This window comes from Hypanus sabinus, chromosome 15 (assembly GCF_030144855.1).
Source record: "Hypanus sabinus isolate sHypSab1 chromosome 15, sHypSab1.hap1, whole genome shotgun sequence".
NCBI lineage: Eukaryota > Metazoa > Chordata > Chondrichthyes > Myliobatiformes > Dasyatidae > Hypanus > Hypanus sabinus.
In genome coordinates, this window is record NC_082720.1 from 16,454,702 (window position 1) to 16,479,128 (window position 24,427).

At 42.5% G+C, this 24,427-nt stretch overlaps 1 protein-coding gene across 8 annotated transcripts in view; it reads right to left on the bottom strand.

Moving 5' to 3' along the window:
* LOC132405321 (general transcription factor II-I repeat domain-containing protein 2-like) overlaps positions 1–24,427 on the bottom strand; it is a 186,739-nt gene that overhangs the window by 20,735 nt on the left and 141,577 nt on the right. For 5 of the 8 annotated variants that reach the window (XM_059990033.1, XM_059990032.1, XM_059990031.1 and 2 more), the window contains one exon: positions 13,443–16,457. The exons of 1 other annotated variant lie outside the window; for it this stretch is intronic. In XM_059990033.1, coding sequence (XP_059846016.1) covers positions 14,303–15,577 — 1,275 coding nt within the window. In that variant the 5' untranslated portion in view covers positions 15,578–16,457 and the 3' untranslated portion in view covers positions 13,443–14,302. Of the gene's footprint in view, positions 1–13,442; positions 20,568–23,726; positions 23,856–24,427 lie in introns of those variants that run through there. 2 more of the 8 variants (XM_059990029.1, XM_059990028.1) reach the window with 1 other exon arrangement.

Genomic DNA, 24,427 nt, shown 5'->3' on the forward strand with positions numbered 1-24,427 from the left:
CAGGGCGGGCAACAACAGCGGGCTTCTGTGCCCCACCGCTAATGGTAGAAACACCACTGTTCACTGTCCTCCTCACTCCTGCCTCTGTGTTGTGTGCTACCCCTGCCCGGTCTGGTCTGGTCTGTTGTTGGGCACGGGGCCTGGCAATCTGACCGACGGACGCCACGCTCTCCCTCTTGGCTTTCCACAGCATGTCTGCCTGGGCCACCACCTTCTGGGTGTCACTGAAATTTGCGTCGGCCAGCAGCAGATGTACATCCCCCGGCAGTTGCTCTAGGAACGCTTGCTCAAACATAAGGCAGGGCTTGTGTCCATCAGACTGGGCCAGCATCTCATTCATCAATGCTGACGGCAGTCTGTCTCCCAAACCGTCCAGGTGAAGCAGGCAGGCACCCCGCTCACACCGTGAGAGGCCAAAGGTCCCAAAGAGCAGCGCCTTGAATGCTTCATATTTGCCTTCTTCCGGGGGCGACTGTATGAAATCCGCAACCTGGGTGGCCGTCTCCTGGTCAAGGGCGCTCACCACGTGGTAGTAACGCGTGGAATCAGAAGATATCTGCCGAATCTGGAACTGGGCTTCTGCTTGGCTAAACCACAAGTGTGGTCAAAGCATCCAGAAAGTCAGCAATTTTAGCGAAACTGCGTGAACAGATGAAGAGTCGGTCATCTTTGGTCTAAATCCTGTTTGGACTGTCGGGGTCACCTATGTAGTGATGTACTACATACAGAGCTAGAGACAACGACTCGCAATCGGTAAGTCATTTTGCGACTAGTTTATTCAAACTTTGCGGCGCTGGCATTTAATACCAAGCTCCCACCCTCTCCGGGTGAAAATGACGTCAGAGGTGCATTACCAAAGTCTCTCCACATGCGCTGGCTATTTGTGAGCTGGTTCACCTGCGCAGAAAGTGGGTCGCCACAAAATCACAGTAAAACATGCATGTCTGCAGAGCTGACGGACTCTCTCATTAAAGAAAGAATCATTTGCAGCATTCCGGATAACGCTCTGAGAGAAAGACTCCTAAGAGAGCCAGACGTAAATTTGGAAAAAGCTTTGATTCTGTGCAAAGCTTCAGAAATTGTAAAGTTGCAGGCTAAAGAGTTTATTGAGAACTGTTGCGTACATGCTGTGAATAACCACGAGCATGTTAGAAAAAATAATGAAGCGACAATGAAACCGACAGAGAGCAAGACATCACCTGAAAGAAAAAAAAAACTTTGTGATCGTTGTGGGCGGCAGCACCGACCTAAAAAGTGTCCAGCGTATCAGAAAGCGTTCAACAACTGTGGTAAGAGTAATCATTTTTCACGCTGTTGCGGAAGTAGAAAGGAAATAAAACTCATAAATGCGTGCTTGAAAATGATTGTGAGGAGTTTTATATAGATGTGCTTTGTGACTGGACTATGCCACTGCAAGTGAACCAAAACAATATTCTGTTTAAATTGGATACTGGAGCACAAGTAAATGTTCTTGCAGAATCTGAGTTCAATGTATTAAAGCCAAGATCGAAGTTACATCACACAAATATAAAAGTGACTGGGTATTCAGGTGCAGACATTCCAGTTAAAGGAACATGCGTGGCAAAATTATCACACAAAAATATGGTGCACACCCTTTCATTCATGGTCGTGCTAAAAAATGTACAGTCAATACTGGGTTTATCTGCCTGAGAGAGACTGAATTTGGTGAAAAGAGTCTTAGTCCTGGATAATGACACAGAGTCAGAATAAAGTGGCTTGATGAAAGAGCAAGAGAGAACAGAATTTGATTCCAATGCGGCAAAAATAAAAGAAGACATAACGAAAACTCCCAGACCTGTACCTTTGTTACCAGCATCTGACAAAGCATTGCCACCAAGACCAAACTTGCCGGTACAGTACAATACGGATCTGAAGCCAAAGAGTGACAAGAATCAGGATCCAATTGAAGAAGTGAAAGCGCAAGTGAAGACCTTGAGAAGTTTTATTGAAATGATGAAGTCTCAGCATAAAAAAGAGATTACACAGTTAATGAATGAATCACAATTTCTCCTCAAAGACCTCAAGAAAGAGCCATCTTCAAAGTTTCCACTAACTAATGCAGACCAGACAAAACATGAAAATAGCAACGAAACACAATAACTGTGTGAACCACTTAGAAGGTCTACTTGTGTTCATAAACCCCTTGCAAGACTGATATAGACATGTTAAATTATGCATTTGTTTTGATTACTGTTGCTAATTGTTTTTCTTTTTAAGGAAAGGAAGATGTGGTGATATCACGTGTCACGTGTCAAAACATGATTAGACAGCGGTCAGAGCATGCGCAGAAATGACAGAATGACCAACAGGCTAAGACGTCGTTAAGATGTGGTTGCTGTTTGCGGTTAAATAAAAGTTCTAGTTGTGTTCTTCCAGAATAGTTGTCTTTATGAGTAACCCACGGTATGTATAACGAACACAACAGTCACAGCACCAACCCTTGTGGCAGCCAACCAGAAAAGGATCCTTTTGTTCCCACTCACTGCCTCCTACCAATCAGCCAATGCTCTAACCATGCCAGTAACTTTCCTGTAATACCTCTGGTTCTTAACTTGGTAAGCAGCTTCATGTGTAGCACCTTCCGAAAGTCCAAATATACAACATGCACTACATCCCCTTTATCTATCTTATTTGTAATCTCCTCAAAGAATTTCAACAGGTTATTCAGTCAAGATTTTCTATTAAGGAAACCATGCTGACTTTGACCTACCTTGTCCAATGATTTTTGAAAGATAATTACTAATGTCTCCACAATCTCTACTGCTACCTCTTTCAGAACTCTAGGGTGCAGTTCATCTGGTCCGGGTGACTTATGTACCCTTGGGTCTTTCAGCTTTTTGAGCACCTTCTCCTTTGTAATAGTAACTGCACTCACTTTTCTTCCCTCGCATCCTTCAACATCTGGTTCACTTCTGGTGTCTTCCACAGCGAAGATTAAAGCAAAATACATATTTAGTTAATCTGTTGTCTCCTTGGCCCCCATTATGATTTTTCTGGCCGCCTTTTCTAGCGGTCCTAAATCTACTCTCATCTCTCTATTTTTTACATACTTTACTATCCACCTTGATATTGCTTGCAATCTTGATTTCATATTTCATCATTTCCATGCATTTGCTACTCTGCTGTCATTCCTGCCAGCATCTCATTCCAATTTACTTTGCCCAAATCCTCTCTCATACCATTGTGATCTCCTTTACTCCACTGGAATATTGCTACGTCAGACTTTACTTTCTCCGAATTTCAAGTTGAACTCAATCATGTTGTGATCACTGTCTCCAATGGGTTCTTTTACCTTAAGCTCCCTAACCACCTCTGGTTCATTATGTAACACCCAATCCAGTATATATAATCCTCTAGTAGGCTAAATGACAAACTGCTCTAAAAAGAAATCATCCGTAGGCATTCAACAAACTCAGTCTCTTGAGATCCATTTCCAACATGATTTTCCCATATTGACCTGCATGTTGAAATCTCCCATGATGATCATAATATTGCCCTTTTGATACGCCTTTTCTATTTCCGTTTGTAATCTGTGGTCCACAACCCAGCTACTATTGGGAGGCCTGTATATAACTGTCATCAGGGTCCTTTTATTCTGGCAGTTTCTTAACTCAACCCACAAGGATTCAACATCTTCTGATCCTATGTCACATCTTTCTACTGATTTGATGCCATTCTTTACCAGCAGAGCCACCCCACCCCCTCAGCCTATCTTCTTATCCCTCCGATGCAACATGTAACCTTGGACATTCAGCTCCCAACTACAACCATCCTTCAGCCACGATTCAGTGATGCCCATAACATCATACCTGACAATCTGTAAAAAGATCATCCATTTGATTTTTTTATATTCTCTGCATTGAGATATAATACTGAGTGCTGTATTTGCTACCCTTTTTAATTCTGCATTCCTCATGCACTGATACTCACCCTGCTGGCTGTAATTATGTCCTGTCATCTGTCTACCCTTCCCAGCAATTTGACTGCACGCTATCTTTGCTTTTTTACCATTCACACTATCCTGAGTCCCTTCACTTCAGTTCCCACTCCCCCACCAAATCGACTTATGACCTTCCCAATAGCTCTAACAAACCTACCCACAAGAATATTGGTTCCCCTCAGGTTCAGGCACAACCCATCTCTTTTGAACAGGTCATACCTCCCCCAGAAGAGACCCCAATGATCCAAGAATCTGAAACCAGTTTCTCAGCCACACATTAATTTGCCAAATCATCCTATTTCTACCCTCACTGGCACGTGGCACAGGCAGCAATTCAGAAATGACTACCCAGGAGGTCCTGCTTCTCTAAATTCTCTTTTCAGGACCTCTTTGCTTTTCCTTCCTATTGGTACCAGTATATACCAAAACATCTGGCTGCTCTCCCTCCCTCTCCAAAATGTTGTGGATGTCCCTGACCTTGGCACCTGGAAGTTAACATGCCATCCGGAAGTCCATTCATGTCCACAGAATCTCCTGTTTGCTCCCTTGACTATTGAGTCCCTATCACTACCACTCCTCTCTTCTCTTTCTTTTAACTCAATTAATGTTGAGTTACATGCAGGCAGACAACAACCTTGATATAAGCAGACCCTCAAGATCTAACTAAAGGGACACGCAGATTTTTTTTTAGATCACTCAGGTTGGTGACCAAGCTACAGGCTCTTTACAAAGTAGACTTATTAAATTAAATATATGTTGCAGTGTACTTATCCTTCTTGTTTAAGATTATGATTGCATATTTCCCCATTTACTTGCATTTTAAATGCACTGTCAATTCAGCCTGAAGGTCTCGCTGTCGTTTGTTGCCTTTTTATGTCTGGTTTGCATTAAAAACTTCCCTTTAAATTAAGAGCAGATTTCCCCAAACTGTAACATCTGCAACTTAAAAAAAATGGTTGGCCAGTTATTTTTCACTGGGGCTTCTGCTAATTATTATTGGTGTCTTTGACATTGAAACCACAGGAAGAGTACAAGTCATAATTTTTAAAACATTATGTTTATTCTCCTGCACTGATTTAATGCTTCTTCTTTTAAAAATAGCTTACTTGGTAATGTTTCAATAATTAAATATTCGTTCTCCTTCCCTGTAATGTGCCCAAGTATCCCAGAACATTCCTCAGATTTCTTTTTCTGAATGAAATGGCCCCTCTAATTATTTCCTGTTAAATTATTAAGTTGCTCCAGAGAAATGCGTGGAAGTGATCCAGCTGTCTTTCTACAGTCCTTCTATTATACGCCACTTAGCCTTTTGCTTCCCCTCATTTTGGACACTCGTGCTTTTCTCTGGTGTTACGTATTGGAATGACGACGGCTTCATGAGGCAAAGACAATGGTGATGAGTATAGTGAATGGACCTTCGATCCTGAGATCTGTCTGGCTAAGGAAAGCAAGCCAGTGCAATTTCCATAATAGTGGGATTTAGTGCCTGGTGGCCAATGTGTTTGTTCATATTCCAAGACTGGATTATCATTCCTATAACCACAAATTAAATTCACCAAATTTGGTTCCAATTTTTTGGAGTCATTTTTTTAATAAGTAGAATGATCTGCTTGTTCTTAAAGGATATAATGTATAATTATGAGTACCATACAGCAGTAGATTAAATGAATTTTACTTTATCATAACACTTTATCGTAACCTTTTAGGGAGCATTCTGGAGTTATATGGATAGAGCAGATATTAATTCAAACAATAACCAGTCTTCAGTTCTTATTGTAAATTGTAAGTGGTATATTGAAGTTAAATTGGCCCATAGACTAAGAGATTACACATGCAGCAGCCAAAGTAAGACAATGAGGTTGTGCTAATTGGCTTGCATGAAACGAGACAACATGGCCACATTATTTCTATCATTTTGACTTGAGTGCAAGTTGGCAGGCCGGATGTTGTTACCCAGCATATCAAACACAATCACAGGTAAAGGTAATCAGTGGTTTTGGGTACTTATGATATCTGTGTACTCAGAGACATCCCTGACAACTTTAATTTTATGGTGTCCGGCACTCTTTTATCAAAAGTCTTTAGAATACTTATTTTATTTAGTTTCTCTCAAAGGCATTTGAACTTTCAGAGGTGTCTTATCAATTACAATGTGCTTCAAATATGCATCTCTAAAGAACCATTTTTAAGCCAACGTACTGAAGTAAAGAAAGTTATTGTAACTATCGAAATGGTATTGAATCCCTTACTGTTACCATTGATCTTAAGGTGATAAAAAGGTGATGTACCTTTGGGTTATGACTTCTACTGAGAGTGTCTCAATGAGAATCCCTGTTTGCTGTGCTGAATAAAGACTTCTATGTCACCAGCGTCAGTGCTTCACTGGTGACTTCTATCACAGTCACAACATTTGGGGGGCTCATCCAGGATAAGTTCATAATCCACTGTGTGGCCAGAGACTTCTGCAGTTTAAAGGGTAAGTAGTTTTTTTTTGAAGAGTAGCATCTTTACTTAAATTTGTTTAGGCCAACAACCATGAGAGTATCAAAGAACACAGCAGAGAGCTGAACTGGTCGATACAAACGTGTGTGTGTGTGTGTGTGTGTGTGTGTGTGTGTGTGTGTGTGTGTGTTAAGTAAGGGACCAGCCAGTAAACAGCACTGGGAAGCTTGTTGAGACAGGGCCTCCAGTTGTGGAAGATGGTTATTGACCATTTGGGATGACAGAAGGTGAGTGTAAACTCATTTGTTGGGCAACTAATTAAGTGTAGCATGTCTATCAAGAACACTTTGGTAGCATGAGAGATATGATTCAGGATCCAGAGTGTATGTTTGTTCATTGAGCAACAGATTAAGAATAGCATAACTACTGAGAACACTTGAATAGCGCGAAGGATACAGTACGGACACAAGAGGGTGTGTGTATACTCTTTGGGGAATTGTTTGTGTGTGGGACAATCTGAGGGTCAAAGCAATAGGCAGAAAAAATTAACCTTCTATGTAAAATGAATATTGCAACATCACAGGCTCAATTATAAAGAAGTGAGAACTCACAGAGAATATACTACATAAACTTAAGAAGGTTCACCAGGGAATGGACAAAGCTGGGTGGGTTAAGACCTGGAGCCCGGAGGAGCACGGACAGTGGTTGAAAAGCCAATCAAAGAGGAAGAGAGATAAAGCAGCAGGCATTATGTCATGTCCATTTGCAAATGAGGACAACGTCTCTGGAATCACAGAGTGTACAAATTGTAGAGCTGCAGCGGTAAAGGAGTGAACACAGAGAACAGCAAGACAGTGCAGTGACAGAGTTGGACATGCTGAATGAACAGTTAGAACTTGCAAAGAGAGAAAGAAGCAGTTAAAGAAAGAGACTGAACAATCAGAACAATGCAAGAATGGGTTAGTCTGGGATCTGGGCAGACTGAGAGGAAAATGGGATAAAGCCCAGCTGGTGGGTGTTCACTAGGCAGCAGCCAATGGAAAAATAACTGAGGAAGGTTTTCAGATAAATTGGGAAGTGCCGGATCAGGGAGCTGAGTTAGGAAAGTACCCACAAACACTAGAGGCTATACCCTATAGAGAACAGGCAACAACAGGCTGAGAACTCTGCCAGCCACTCACATACATTACCACCATCCACAAGCCGTTCACCACAAGAGAAAAGCAGAGTCTAAACTGCACTCACTTAGAGTTGCATGTGGAAATGCAGAATTTTGGTGTAAGTTTAAAGAAATGATTGAAATCCAGCAGATGCACCCCAAAGACATACTGTACACACATTGGTTAATGCTAAATGCCCAAGAAATGCACGGGGCACTATGACACCTAGGGGTGCTTGATGGAGCATGGGCAACTTGTGGGAATGCCGCTAATGAGGAAGGGTATCAGAACTTTAAAGAAGAATTAGGAGAAGGTGAGAGCAACTCATCACCACCTTCTCAAAGACAACTAGGGATGGGCAATAAATTGCTGACTTAGCTGGCAGTGCTCACATCCCGTAAATGAATATATTTTTTAAAAGATAGAGCAGAAGGGAGATACTGGCGTAAAGGAAACACGGCTGGAAGGAGAAGTTGAGAGATTTTTATAGTTAGGTCCCAGGCTGGATGGGCAGTGGTACCAGTGACGGGAGAGGAATTAACTACAGGAGCACTGATAGTGGATGATTACCTGAAGGCACAGTGGGGATTCATAACCTCAAAAGGAGCAGGTATTCAACATGCACAAGAAGTGCCTGGAGTGATGACATTGCCAGCAGAGGTAGCAGTGATTAAAGTAAAGGCTCAGCAGAGAGGGGAGAGCAAAGAGCAGGAGGGGAATGACCACAGGGCAAAAGGAGCAACAGAAGAACAGCAGCCAACAGAAGTTGCCAGCATAGAAGGAAAATCTACCAAAGTCAATCGAGTAAAAGTATACGGTGACGTGGAGGCAGAAGAGAAGGAGAAGTGGAGAAGGGGAGGCAAGATGGCATGGGAAAGGAGTAGCTGTAACCCAGCAGGAATTAAGCAGACACTGCTAAAGTTATATTGAGGGGCAATGAGTCAAGGAAGGCACAATGTGATCACGACCCTCCTGCGATCTTGGTGGTGGCCAGGAATGGCCAGGGATGTTGGGAACTTTTGTTGGACATGCACCACTTGCGCCCAGTATAACTAAACCCAGTGGGGGAATAAAGATGTGGCCTGCAGGCCAGCCACGGCCAAAACTATCATGGGGGAGAAGCTGCTGTCTAGTAATCATGGGTCACTTCACCCAGCCGGTAGAGGCTCTCACAATGAGAGATTGTACTGCCAGCACATCAGCACAGACTTTATCTCAGGGTATCCTACCCAGGTGGACTTGGATCAGGGAGCACATTTCACTGGGAAAGTGATGAAGGAAATGTGCAAGCTGTCAAGGATTCGACAACAACTCCACATACCTTACCACATACCATCCCTGACTCGAGGGGCCGAATGGTCTACTTCTGCTCCTATTGTCTATTGTCTATTGTCACCCTAAGAGCTCAGGAATGGTAGAATAGGAAAGGCAGGAAACCTGGTGAGACTGCAAGCATCCACAAACCACAAACCGGGACTTTGCAGCTATAGGGCAAACAATGTCCTTACCTTCTGGGATGATTAGGGGTTGCAGTGAACCTGGAACTTATGGAGATAAAATGACCTGGTATTTAAAGGACTTCTTTAACCAGTTTAAAGTGTTGAAGCACTGAGCAAAACAACACGTTGCTGATCAGAGAGATCCAGAGGGAGAGAAGATAATCCTCCCACAGCTGGGAGACCAACTCATTATAAGGGAGTTGCCAGAAAAGGCAGGGTTCGTTCCCAGGTGGAAAGGACCACAGGTGGTGCTCTGATAAATGACACTTGCGTTTGCATACAGACCCAGCAAGGCAGCCAGTGGAAACACTAGCCTCAGGTTAAACTGTATGACTCACTTTCTTGTTGCCCTTACAGACAGAGTGACGGATCAAGTCCACCCATTAACTGTGTCATTACAGAGAGTCTAAGTGATGACACCAGTTGTGTCACATCTGATGACACCTGATGGAAGTAGGCCCACAGATGAAAGAGAATGGAACAAGAATACAAAAGAGAGAGAGAGACAGAGCACATTGGCGAGCCATAAATAGACAGACAGACAGACATACTTTATTGAACCCGAGGGATATAGGGTTTTGTTACAGTCGCACCAACCAAGAATAGCGTAGAAATATAGCAATATAAAACCATAAATAATTAAATAATAATAAGTAAATAATGCCAAGTGGAAATAAGTCCAGGACCAGCCTATTGGATCAGGTTGTCTGACACTCCGAGGGAGGAGTTGTAAAGTTTGATGGCCACAGGCAGGAATGACTTCCTATGACGCTCAGTGTTGCATCTCGGTGGAATGAGTCTCTGGCTGAATGAACTCCTGTGCCTAACCAGTACATTATGGAGTGGATGGGAGACGTTGTCCAACATGGCATGCAACTTGGACAGCATCCTCTTTCCAGACACCACCGTCAGAGAGTCCAGTTCCACCCCCACAACATCACTGGCCTTACGAATGAGTTTGTTGATTCTGTTGGAGTCTGCTATCCTCAGCCTGCTGCCCCAGCACACAACAGCAAACATAATAGCACTGGCCACCACAGACTTGTAGAACATCCTCAGCATCGTCCGGCAGATGTTAAAGGACCTCAGTCTCCTCAGGAAATAGAGATGGCTCTGACCCTTCTTGTAGACAGCCTCAGTGTTCTTTGACCAGTCCAGTTTATTGTCAATTCATATCCCCAGGTATTTGTAATCCTCCACCATGTCCACACTGACCCCTTGGATGGAAACAGGGGTCACCGGTGCCTTAACCCTCCTCAGGTCCACCACCAGCAGCTTAGTCTTTTTCACTTTAAGCTGCAGATGATTCTGCTCACACCACGTGACAAAGTTTCCCACCGTAGCCCCGTATTCAGCCTCATCTCCCTTGCCGATGCATCCAACTATGGCGGAGTCATCGGAAAACTTCTGAAGATGGCAAGACTCTGTGTTGTAGTTGAAGTTCGAGGTGTAGATGGTGAAGAGAAAGGGAGACAGGACAGTCCCCTGTGGAGCCCCAGTGCTGCTGACCACTCTGTCTGACACACGGTGTTGCAAACGCACGTACTGTGGTCTGCCAGTCAGGTAATCAATAATCTATGACACCAGGGAAGCATCCACCTGCATCACTGTCAGCTTCTCACCCAGCAGAGCAGGGCGGATGGTGTTGAACGCACTGGAGAAGTCAAACAACATGACCCTCACAGTGCTCGCCGACTTGTCCAGGTGGGCGTAGAAACGGTTCAGCAGGTAGACGATGGCATCCTCAACTCCTAGTCGGGGCTGATAGGCGAACTGGAGGGGGTCTAAGTGTGGCCTAACCATAGGCCGGAGCTGCTCTAGAACAAGTCTCTCCAAGGTCTTCATGCTGTAGGAGGTCAATGCCACCGGTCCGCAGTCATTGGAGCCACTGGAGCGCGGCGTCTTCGGTACAGGGACGAGGCAGGACGTCTTCCACAGCACAGGAACCCTCGGGAGACTCAGGCTCAGGTTGAAAACATGATGAAGTACTCCACGTAGCTGGGGGTGGGGGGCACAGGCTTTGAACACCCTGGGGCTGACACCATTTGGGCCTGCAGCCTTGCTTGGGTGGAGACGTTTCAGCTGTCTTCTCACCTGTTCAGCTGTGAAGCCCACCATGGTGGTTTCACAGTTTAAAGTATAACAGCAACTATACTTGTAACGAAGACTGGCTCTTGCAGATAGATGATTAATTGTACAGATCACAATGGAATGTTTTTGGAGAAGGTAGATGGGAAGGGATCAGAGTTAAGGCAGAGACATGTTCCGTGACCGTGACAGCAAGGCTGATTGAGAAAAAGGGAAGGAATTGCACAAGGCATTAGAAGATCTATTTCTTTTAGAGCAATGGCCACCCACCCCCAGTACGATGTATTGATCTGCCGTCTACACACGTGCATTGTTTTCTCTCTCACTCAGTGCCATACACTTGTTAAAGCCACCTCCCGTGTGCGTGCTTTTATTTAATTGACATGTAGTTGTGCACAGACACAACAGCAGCCACCCCACTTGAATGGGGAGTGAAGACAAATAATCTGAGCCCTTTTAGTGGTTGGGTCAGTGATTGAGAACACATTCGGGGGGAGCGTACCACCTTGGCAAGCTCCTTGCAGCTATTCAAATCAGTATCGCCTAAATCCTCATGTAGATTAATCAAAAAGTCCTGTGTCTTCTGCATTGGCATGGAAAGTGAACCATGGCCTGAAACAAGGTTACCTTGCTGTGATCCTGCCCACAGAGTAACTACTGCCAGCCACTGTGATATTTCAAGCTGTCAGAAATGAAGGGGCACAGAGGATGTGATCAAATTTCTAGAATGTTTTACTGCCATCTCTATGCAATCTTGTAGGTATTCAATTAAGGATGTTAGATAGTGCAGATGTAGGTACACATAGGGACAGGATAGGTTAGTAATTGTAGAAGGCATCTGAAATGAAGGGCATTTTCGCTGCCCAGCTTGATGAGATCCTCTATAAAGTATGGCCTTCCTGGGAGAGATTTCTGTCCAGGGACCAAGGAAGACTATGTTCGGGAGTAACCTGGAGGTATATGAATATAGCAGTATTAATTCAAACAGTTGTGCCTAATGATTGCTGTGGGGCATCGAGTGTGGTAGTGTCATGGGTCATGCTCGTCTCTCTTGCTTTCACCTTCCACTACTGACTAGCAGTCTTGTGAAAAGGAGAGCTGGAAGTGTAATTTTCTCCTACCAGTACATAGCCTCTCCAACAGGAAGCCTCATGTAGTGCTTCTTGCTGGCGACATATGGAAAGTGAACTCCTTTTGGACTCAGCCTGAGCTACAGAGGACAGGGAGGAGGTCTGGCCCTTGCACACGTAGCTCACAGGCCCACCATCTTGTGAACATGCCCTGGTGCTCGTGAACCAGATCCCTAGCTCTGCGTGAATAGCCCCACTGCCTTGTGGGCAGACTCAGAAAAGTCTACAGGAGTAAACCCAGACAGCTGGATGTCACTGAACATCCTTCCAGTAGTTCCTACAGCCAGGCTGGTGCCAAATGTATTGCTTTGCCTTTCTCTGGACTACAGCGGTGAGGCTGATAGCGAGATCTTGAGAACTGGGCATCCCAGGATGTCCACACCTTCTGCCCAGGCTTGTGCCTCGTAGAGGTCTCTACAGTGCCGTTTACTCCATTGTCAGTCAAAACAGTTGAGTGCCATCATTACCATCAACTCAAACAAGAACCAGTCTTCAGTTTTTACTGTAAATGCAAATACAAGCTCAGAATGCTTGCAATTAACCTTCAGTTCTTATTGTAAATCGCAAGAGGTATTTTGAAGTTAAACTGGCCCATGGACGAAGAGATTGCATATGCAACAGCCAAGTATTAAAATATTGGGTTGAGTTAGCTGGCTTGTATCAAGTGAGACAACCTGGCTATGTTATTTGGACCATTGTGACCAAGTTCAAGCTGGCAGCCCAGAAGGATGTTGTCATTTAGCATATCAAACATGATCACAAAATAGGCAACCAATAGTTTTTGTATACTTATGATATTTGTGTATGCAGAGACAACCCTGAGAACATTAATTTTGGGTGTCTGGCTCCCTGTCATCAGAAGTTTTTAGAATATTTGTGTTAAATAGTTTCTCTAAAATATGTTTTGGACCTTCAGTTACAATATACTTCCAATATGCATCTCAAAGGAACTATGTGTCCAAAGTATTGAAGTATACAATGTCATTGTAACTATTGAAATTGTATTTTATCACCTACTATTACCTTTGGTCTTAAGGGTATAAAATGTGATGTACTTTTGAGTTTGTGAGACTCTACTACAAGCAGTTCCTTGTGAATGTCTGATGGTTGTGCTGAATAAAGAATTGTACATCACCAGCTTTGTTGTCTCTCCAATAACTTTGATCACACTCACAATATAGTTCACAATCATTTATCGTATGTAAGTCATTAATACTTCTTGTATCATTCTTTGTACAAGCTAGTACATTGCTCATAAACAAATGTAACGCTTGGGGCTATCGGTGTGTGTTTGTCTAGGGCAGGGGTCAGCAACCTTTACCACTGAAAGAGCCACTTGGACCCGTTTCCCACAGAAAAGAAAACACTGGGAGCCGCAAAACCCGCTTGACATTTAAAATGAAATAACACTGCATACAACGTTTTGTTTTGCCTTTATGCTATGTATAAACAAACTATAATGTGTTGCATTTATGAAATTGATGAACTCCTGCAGAGAAAATGAAATTACATTTCTGCATGCAACAAAAACATTTTGAACTCCGAAAAAAAGACGTTGGGTTGAAGGTTACTTTTAAGTAAAATACTCAACGTCTATTTGAGTCCTTCTTGTATTTATGAAAAACGCCAAACTTAAATTTGCCGCCAGCAGCAAACCAAAAATAACGTCAGCCAGCTGTCAACCTGAAAAATAAAAGGACTATTTCACTGAACAATGAAAACATATGAATATACGTAAAATAATAGGCAATTAAAATATTTATCATACTTGTTCAGGTTGACTCACACCTGACAATGCAGTCGTATTTAGTAGGGATGGATCGATGCTTAGGGGAGTGACCGGGAAGGATAATGTGTTTTTTTCCTCTCTGAACTCACAGAAGCGTTTCCCAAACGATGTTTGCATTGCGATGATTGCAGAATGTAAATACTCCGAATTTATCGTGTCGTGACCTTGTTTGAACTCTCTCAAATTGGAGAAGTGAGACAATGTGCCTTTCTGTAAATCTCTGGCAAGCAACGTCAACTTGCGCTCGAATGCCAAAACATCCTCCAACATGTGCAGGGCTGTACGTCCTTACCCCGTTGAAGAGCTGTGTTCAGCGTGTTCAGGTGCGCTGTCATGTCTACCATGAAGTGTAGCTTTTCCAGCCACTCTGGCTGTTCCAGCTCAGGAAAGTTGAGCCCTTTGCTGCCCAGGAAAGTTTTCACTTCTTCCAGACACGCGACAAATCGCTTCAGCACCTCCCCTTTGGACAGCCACCGGATTTTGTTGTGCAGCAGGAGATCAGAATATGCGCTTTCCAGCTCGTCCAGTAACAAACGGAATTGACGGTGATTTAAACTTTTTGCCATTATTTTATTGACAATCTGAATGACAACATCCATTACTTCTGTGCATTCCGGAGGAAATGTTTGAGCGCACAGTGCCTCTTGGTGCAAGATGCAGTGAAAAGTCAGCAGCTTTCTGTCCAGCGACTTCTGCAGTAAAGCCACAAATCCCTTGTGCGTTCCCGTCATATTCGGTGCCCCATCAGTAGCTACTGACACCAGATGGGTGGTCTTTATTCCTTTGGCTCTTAAACAATTCAAGACAGCCTCACAGATGTCCTCCCCCCGTGTTTGGTCTTTTAGAGGTATCAACTCAATCAGTTCTTCCTGTGGCCCGGCAGAGTTTACATACCGGCAGAACAACGCTATTTGTTCAATATCACCTTTGTCTTTAGACTCGTCACAGGCAATCGAGTAGGCCACAGCTGAATTGATGTCTTTAATTTGCTGTCTTGTGATGTCTTCTGCCATTTTTATGGTTCTGTCTTTGACAGTCTTTGCAGAGAGGGGCATATCCCTGATTTTCTGCACAATTTCACTCTTGTTTTTAAAGTCCGTGAATAGATGTTCTGAAATCTTAATGAAAGATTCTTTTATATATTCACCATCTGTAAACTGCTTCCCGTGCCTGACTATTTCCTGAGCGGCAATATAACTGACGTATGTCGTTGATTTTCCAGACTTCATCCATTTCTGGAAATGATTTTTGCTCAGATCAACCTTCCGCATCAGTTCCGAAACGGCTTTTTTTCTCTCATCTCCATCCGGATATTTTTGAGCAAAGGCTGTGTGTTTATTCTGGAAATGCCTTGCGACATTTGACTTTTTGTTGTTTGCTAGTTTCTCATTGCATATTAAGCATACCGGTAAACCAGTCTCGTCAACAGTGAAAGCAAATGAATCTGTCCACGTATCATTAAACGTTCTGTTTTCTTCAGTCACTTTTCTTTTTTTAGAATTCTCCATAGTTGGCTTACCTTGGATCGAAAAATTAAAGAAATCGCGCACTGGCGGGTGTCAGGTATTGGCAGTGGTGACGTATATTAATAGCGATAAAAACACGTTGTAGCGGTGTGCTCACGCAGTCAGTAAACTGCAGTCGAATAACTTTATTCGAACTAAACAGCCTTGCTTTTAAGCCTCCCTCAACCCAGCCCCCATGGACGCAGATGCTGCAAAAGACACGTACTCACAAACCCCCGTAGGCTATCTCCCTTAGCCTGAATGCTGGCTAATTGTGAGCCATTTCGGATGTGCCAGGAAATGTGTCGCCACACTTAGATTGTACAAGATCACCATAATCTTCAAATTTAGAATTACATTTCAAAAGCTAACAAACTAACATAAAATACATTTTAATTAAATACTGACCAGTTATTTCCCAAAGCCACAGGGAGCCGCAGCACAGAGGTGAAAGAGCCACAAATGGCTCGGGAGCCACAGGTTGCCGACCCCCGGTCTAGGGGAAAAGCCGTTCACCCACCCAAATCGTGTCTCCCATTTGCGCAGACGCAGTGTAATGTACACAGGAACAAAATCACACATACAATATCAGACAGCGCACAATGTACACTTTACAGATTACACTTTATAACTCTTACTAGAACTAGGTAATTAATAGCAATACAATATAAAAAGAAAGAAAAGGGCACCAAAACTTATCAAAGTTCAATCAGTTTGTGCACAACCGTTGGAGCTCAATTATCGAAGTCTTCCGTCTGCATTTGATCTTCTCCGACCTCCTCAACCTGCTGCCTGAGACCAACCTCGGTGGTCGACTAGAGCGTGTCCAGTTCAGCACGTCCTTCCTCTTCGGTTCTCCTCCCGAAAAGACCGCCACAGACTCCTAGTTCCCACACATACAGATAGAACAACATTGGTTTGTTCCTCCGTTATCAATAATTATAACCCAAACATTTCAACCAAACAGAGCATTACTTTATCAGAAACAGAAAGCCATTTTATATATGCAGTTAACATTATAGTAAATAATCTGAGAACCCTACACAAAGTTTTAACTGGCTCATGCTATATTTGCCTCTGAAATTCTCTTTCTCATGCTCTAAATCTTATACTTGTCTTTCACACTGGATTCCATGCAGCTCGAATATACTTTCTCTTCTGAAGATGTTGTAGCGAAAGATGGGAGGAAGTGAACACCAGCTAAAAGATTGGAACCTTTCATAACTGGAAAGTTGGAACAAACAAAGTGAGTCAAGTGGCTAAATCAGCGCCCTAATACAGAGGCGTCACAATCACTGGTTCGGCAATGCAGCAGATTCAGCAACTGCGCTCGTCAATGTGCACGTATCAGCTAATTATTATTTCATTGTGACAGTATTGTTATGTATCCCGTAACTGGATCATTTACCAGCAAAGATAGAGAGGTCCGTTGAAGTCTGATGGCACTATTTTCAACCGTTTTTATTTATAAAGGGGCACAAAAGTAAGGTTAATACAAACATTCAGATAATATACGTCATCAATACTCAATCTAAAGCGTGGGTATAGTAATAATCATCATTAAGAAATAAGCTCTACTGTAGGGGATAATATATTGTCCATTGGAAATATAAAAGTCACTCAGAAGTCTGCAGGCTTCAGCCTTTTGGGAATCGCTGGGTGTCACGTGTTGAAGAGAGAGAGAGATTGGTGAGAAAAGGAAAACTTGCTCGGGTCTTTGTGAAGCTAATCCGTTGAATCAGGGGAGCGGGCTCCCCCCGATGTTAGTTAAAAGCGGTTTTCCGTGATTCCAGCTACAGACTCCAGGCCTGGAATCTAACGCACGTGGCTTCCTTCAAAATGGCTTCCCGCTACGACGGGATCGCTATCGTGTCTTCTTGGTGCGTCTGAAGGGGTTGCCCCCCCCAGACCCTCCTTTATACTTCCTCACAGGGTCGCAGGTGTCAATCAGGTTGGGATGATGCAATCTCTCTCTCAACCAGCCCACTTTGCCCGAGGGCTTTACACGTGGTCTCCATGAGACAATAGTCAACGTCACCTTGTTTTGCATCCCGGTGGAACGCGGTATTTGGCACATCTCTCTCTTTCCCAATTCCTGGGCCTACTGACCCCCCCTCAACTAGTGCTCTTGCGATTCTCACAAAGGAGGGGGCTGAGGACATAACAGTATTCAACTCCATTCTTTTCATTGTAGTGCATGTTGGGACTTGAGCAAAGCACAGCACTGTTCCACTGTGCGCTTGCACTCAACCTTGCCTGATCAATTGGACTGTCGAGTCAACTGACGCTGAAGACTAGCAGTATTCATTCTATATTTCATTATTTCTTTCAGCCGCAGTTTTGCCATCATTTGCTATTTGAGAGTTTTAGTTAGTGATCCCGTATGGCCTAGTATTTATTGTTTTCCTTTCCTTCTAAACTTGCATTTGTATTAAAGTCTGTGAACTATCGAACCAAACGAACTGATAAGAGACAGCAGGGTCTTTCATAGTTATTAAAACTAATTGAAAGTCGCCATCCAGTGATTTTTCTGTCATGCATGGTTGACTTTAATACAGGTTTCTTCAGGGAGCCACAGTGGAAAAGAGCATCGTTTGAATTCAGGTTTCAGTCATTTAATACTTCGTTTGTATTAGCTCATCTGCAATGTTAGAGGTGAAATGATGTCCAATATTACAGTACTTTAGAGTGGCTCGATGGGCACTATAAAGTTAATTGTCCACTATAAATTACCCCCGAGTGTAGGTGAGTGGTGACATTTGGGAGGGGGTGAGGAGTGGGTTGGTGAGAACGTGAGAGAATCACATGAGTTACTGTGAAAATTGTTGCTTTCTGGTCAGCTAGGACTTACTGAGGTGAAAGTCCTGTTTCCATGCTCTAGCTCTCTGGTATTTCAGCCACAATACATATAACAGACTTATTGTATTAAATATTGTATTAAATATCTGACTGGCAGACCACAGTATGTGCACTTGCAACACTGTGTATCAGACAGAGTGGTCAGCAGCACTGGGGCTCCACAGGGGACTGTCCTGTCTCCCTTTCTCTTCACCATCTACACCTCAGACTTCAACTACTTCACAGAGTCTTGCCATCTTCAGAAGTTTTCCGATGACTCCGCCATAGTTGGATGCATCAGCAAGGGAGGTGAGGCTGAATACAGGGCTACGGTGGGAAACTTTGTCACGTGGTGTGAGCAAAATCATCTGCAGCTTAAAGTGAAAAAGACTAAGGAGCTGGTGGTGGACCTGAGGACAACTAAGGCACCGGTGACCCCTGTTTCTATCCAAGGGGTCAGTGTGGACATGGTGGAGGATTTCAAATACCTGGGGATATGGATTGACAATAAACTGGACTGGTCAAAGGACACTGAGGCTGTCTACAAGAAGGGTCAGAGCCATCTATATTTCCTGAGGAGAATGAGGTCCTTTAACATCTGCTGGACGATGCTGAGGATGTTCTATGAGTCTGTGGTGGCCAGTGCTATCATATTTGCTGTTGTGTGCTGGGGCAGCAGGCTGAGGGTAGCAGACACCAACAGAATCAACAATCTCTTTCGTAAGGCCAGTGATATTGTGTGGGTGGAACTGGACTCTCTGACGGTGATGTCTGAAAAGAGGATGCTGTCCAAGTTGCATGCCATCTTGGACAATGTCTTCCATCCACTCCATAATGTACTGGTTAGGCACAGGAGTACATTCAGCCAGAGACTCATTCCACCGAGATGTAACACTGAGTGTCATAGGAAGTCATTCCTGCCTGTGGCCATCAAACTTTACAACTCCTCCCTCAGAGTGTCAGACACCCTGAGCCAATAGGCTGGTCCTGGACTAATTTCCACTTGGCATGATTAACTTATTATTATTTAATTATTTATGGTTTTATATCACTATATTTCTACACTATTCTTGGTTGGTGTGACTGTAACGAACCCCAATTTCCCCTCGGGATCAATAAAGTATGTCTGTCTGTCTATCTCTGTCAAGCTCTCCCAGACTCAGATTTTGATAGAAAGAATTTGCACATAGATTTTTAGTCACAAAACAAGATCTTTCCCATTAGTTGGGGGGAGCTTGACTATAGAGCACTGCAACTTGCTGAAATTGTATGATTTTTTAAAATACAGACATACAAGCAAATTTGTTGAAAATATAGGAAATAAAAGCAAGAGTTGGCCACTTGGCTAATAGTGACATATCTGTCAATCAATAAGATTATGTTTGATCACTGACACTATCGAGAAGTACACTGACCTCTGTGTTAGAAAGCAATGTTTGATTTGTTTCAAAATTACACATTAAAAGTATTTTCATTGACATATATGCTTTTACTTCCTTCTCATTATCAAATGGGAAATGTTTAAATGGTGCAAGCAACATCCCATTAATGACCACTGCATTTCACCCCAATTGTGTTTTTTCTACGACTCTTCTCTCCAATAAATTTCTTGAAGTGAGGCATGCAGTATGACGTGATGCTCACCTCTATACTGCACCATTTTGAAATTATTCATTTCCCAGCACAACACTCACTCTTCAACCAATCTAGAACAACTTTCCCCAATCCTGTATCAAAGCTCTACTCATCACACCTCCACTTAAAGATTGTAGTTTTCCCCACTGCTCCAACATAAAATTCTGTATTTTGACTCTATAACCTTACTCAAAGTCAAAATAAAGATTATTGTCATATGCACAAGTACTTAGATGCACAATTGTAATGAAAAGTTTCTTGCAGCAGCATTTCAGGCATGTGACTTTAATTATGTAAAATTATACAAGAAAGAACACAATTAGAATGAAACTGAAGTCAATTGTATTGCAAAGTGGTCATGGTATTTCTGTGATTAGGGTTGAGCAAGTTGGTCCAAATGGTTGAAGGGAAGTAAATGCTCTTATCCCTGGTGGCTTGCGACTTCAGATTTCTGTACTCCCTGTCCGATGGTAAATGCAAGAGCGTGGCAATACCTAAATTCTTCTCTCCTTCCTATAATCTGCCATTCATTATAATAAAAAACAGTATCTTAAATACCTTCCTCAAGATAACTTATTTTGAAAGATCTGGATGCTATTGGCAAAGCCAGCATTTATTTCTGAAATTAGAATCAAAAGTTAAAAACAAAAAAGGCACTTCAGGTGTTAAACATGCAATCATTGCCAAATAAAGTGTGAATTTGATATATTAAAAATGTGGTGTCTGAATAAAGTACAGCAAAACAATACTTTTTATGAAGGATGCACCAACTATGAAATAGCAAACCGAACAATGACAAAATAGAAAAAGGAACAACGGTGACTGCTAGCCCACAGAGCACGGATTCATTGTCACCATTTATGATCCTGGAGTCAAGACAGTCACAGTGTCGTTGCATTTGCTATCAGAGAGAAATCTCTGTGTCAGTAGCCTCAGTCTTCTTCAAAATGCAGCAAATAAAGAGAGGAAGAGATTGCAGTCTTATCATGCATTTCAAGTCCCTGATTTACTGACAGATCCAGTGTGGTTAGATCCAGCAGGTTACCCTGCTGCTGAACTCCTCATCAGTAGAGCTCAATCTTGTTAAAATTTTGTAACGTTACCCTGTGAAATTACTCCTCAGGTATTGTGCCAATTAAACTTGCCCCAGGTTCAGACACCCTTTGGGTTTTAATGTGGATTCTGTTGGTCATGAATTACCAAGGGGAAAGTAACTACTCTTACTTTTAAATATATTCTGGCTTTTAATGACTTCTAAGTTGCTTCATTTCTTCGTTAACTCCCATTTTACAGTTTACTTAATTATTTGTATGTTTATAAATTAATTAATTCAATTTTAATCATTTTTCATAATAATTAACTTATAATCCAGGTTAAAAACTGGAGATGCAGCTGGATGACCTTTGGCTCATATGGGAGAAGGTGTCATATTGGGTTGGTAGTCACCCCTAAGTTGCAGGAGGCAGGTATCTTCGTGACTGCAAGGAGAAGGAAAGGGAAGAGGCAGACACTAGAGTACCCCTGTGGTCATTCCCCTCAATAATAAGAATTCTGCTTTGGATACTGTGGGGAAGGAGGAGGGTGGCCTACTTGGGGAAAGCCACAGTGACCAGATCTCTGGCACACTAAGTCTGGCTCTGTGGCTCAGAAGGAAAGGAGGGAGAAGAGGAGAGGAGAGCATTAGTGATAGGGTGTTTAATAATTAGAGGAGCAGTTATGATAGAGACACCTAGATGATATGTTGCCTCTCAGGTGCCAGGGTCAGGGACATCTTGGATTGGGTCCACAGCACTCTAAATGGAGAGGGTGAACAGTCAGAAGCTGTGGTACATATTGGTACCAATGATACAGGTAGAAAAAAGGATGAGCTTCTGAAAAGAGAATAGAGGAAGCTAGTTAGGAAGCTGAAAAGCAGGACCTCAAGGGTCGTGATGTCTGGATTGTTACCTATGCCATGCACCAGTGAGGGCAAGAATAGGATGATATGGCAGATGAATGTGTAGCTGAAGAATTGGTGCAGGAGGCAGAGTTTCAGATTTCTAAATCATTGGTATCTCTTCTGGAGAGGGTGTGACCTGTACAAAAGATGATTTTGAGGGGGGGAGGGGAAAGTATCCTTACAGGCAGGTTTGTTAGAGCTGTTGAGGATGGTTTAAACTAAGTTGGCAGGGTTATGAAAACCAGGGTGATAGAGCAAAGGATGGAGCAGTTCATATACAAGTAGATGCAGGGAGACTACGAGGAAGTATAGTCAGTTGATAAGGCAAAATTGGAGTCAATGGGATGAGTTGAAGTTGGCTTTAAACTAAATAGTAGGTTCTACCATTCAACAGTTTGGAAAAGTGAGGAAAAGGAATGCAGAGTGCTGGAGAAGTTACGAAAAACTCCAGAATCAATAAAATAACAAAGTTTAGAAAGGAATGGGAATTTAGCTGCCAGCAAAATGAAGGCAAAATTGAAAAGGGTGAGGAATACAGGAGTGAAGTTGTTATATTTGAACACACGTGGTTTGTATAATAAGATAGATGACCTTGTAGTCCAATTAAAGATTGGCAAGTATGATGTGGCAGTAAAGATTGTAGTTGGGAGCTTAACATCAAAGGATACACATTGTATCAAAAGAAAATTGGATGGTGATGAATGAGGAGGTGTACAGGAGTGATATAGATCAGCTGGTTGAGTGGTATTCCAAAAACAACTTTGCACTCAATGTCATTAAAGCTAAGGAATTGATTGTGGACTTTAGGAAGAGGAAGTAAAAGTAATGGACACCAGTCATTATCAAGGGTTCAGTAATAGAAAGGGGAGTAGTTTCAAGTTCCTGGGTGTCAACATATCTGAAGATCTATCCTGGACTCAGCGTATTGATACAAATACCAAAAAGTCTAGTGGCTATACTTCATTAGGAGTTTGAGGAGATTTAGTATGTCAGCAAAGGTTCCAGCAATCTTCTACAGATGTACTGTGGAGAGCATTCTATCCGGTATGGAGGGGCCACTGCACAGGATCAGAAAAAGCTGCAGAGGGTTGCAAACCCAGCCAGCTCCATCATAGGCACTAGCCTCACAGGTACATAGGACATCATCAAAAGGCTCTGCCGCAAGAAGTTGGCATCCATCATTAAGGACCCCCATCATTCAGGACATAGTCTCTTCTTGCTGCTACCATCAGAGAGGGGATACAAGAGCTTGAAGACACACACTCAAAGTTTTAGGAACAACTTCTTTCCCTATGCCACAAGGATTTTGAATTGATAATGAACCAATTCACTACCTCACTATTTTTTGTTTTATTTTTGCACTACATATTTAATTTTACTAAAATGTATTATTGTAAATTATAGTACTTTATGTATTCAACTGGGTTGCTTCCACAAAACAAAAACATTCAAGATATACAGTGTGTCAGTGATGATAAATCTGATTCTGTTTCTGATTCAGATTCTGACAGGCAGGTAGGCAGAGAGAATGGGGAGGCTCTATTGGGAAGAAACGGAAATTAAATCCATCCTTAGAAAGAAATCACATGGGATGGGAAGATATAAAATCTATGTAGGTATCTCAATATGGAATACTGTATACATACTCAAATAATTAATGTACTTTGAATCTTGGGTCTTTAAACTTTAGATTCTCCTCAAATGAAGTTTAATGAGACCAGTAAAAGTACCAACAAATACCTTCTATCTGTGACTTGTAAAGAGTCCGATCAAACATCCAAGCATTTTAAAGGAAGCGGTTATGAAGATCGTGAAGCCATTGGTTTAAGTTGTTGAAAACTCATTAAGCTCCAGGAAGTTTTCAGTAGGCTGTAACATGATAGATGTGACTATGTTATTTAATAAGGGAGGAATATAAAACAGAGCAGGTAACTAAAGCATTGTTATCAGTGAGATGCTGGAGTCTGTCACCAAGGATGAAATCACTAACCATTTAGAGATGTTAATATAATCAAACTAATTAGCATTTTTTTTTGATAAACTTGAGATCTTTGAGACTCTAAAGTAGCAGAGCTGATACTGGGTAAATGAACTGTACATGAAGTGCATTTTGGATTTTCAGAATGTATTGGACGAGATGTCATATCTTGTACAGGACTGATTCAAAGGTACTGGGGGAAATATGTGAACATGGATTGAAGCTTTCTAATCAGAGTATAGATTCAGAATAAATATGGTATTCTTCAATAAGAAGAATCTGAAGACAGACTACTGTCTTAATGGGGAAAAGTTGTTGAGCCTAGTACAAAGGTTTTCTTCTGTACAATCTGCAATAAGCCAACAGGCAGGTAAGCAAATGACTAGGAAGGGAAATGGCATCCAATTTTTTATTACAAGAGAGTTGGAATTGCAATTACTATGATTCACTGGTTTTTATAATA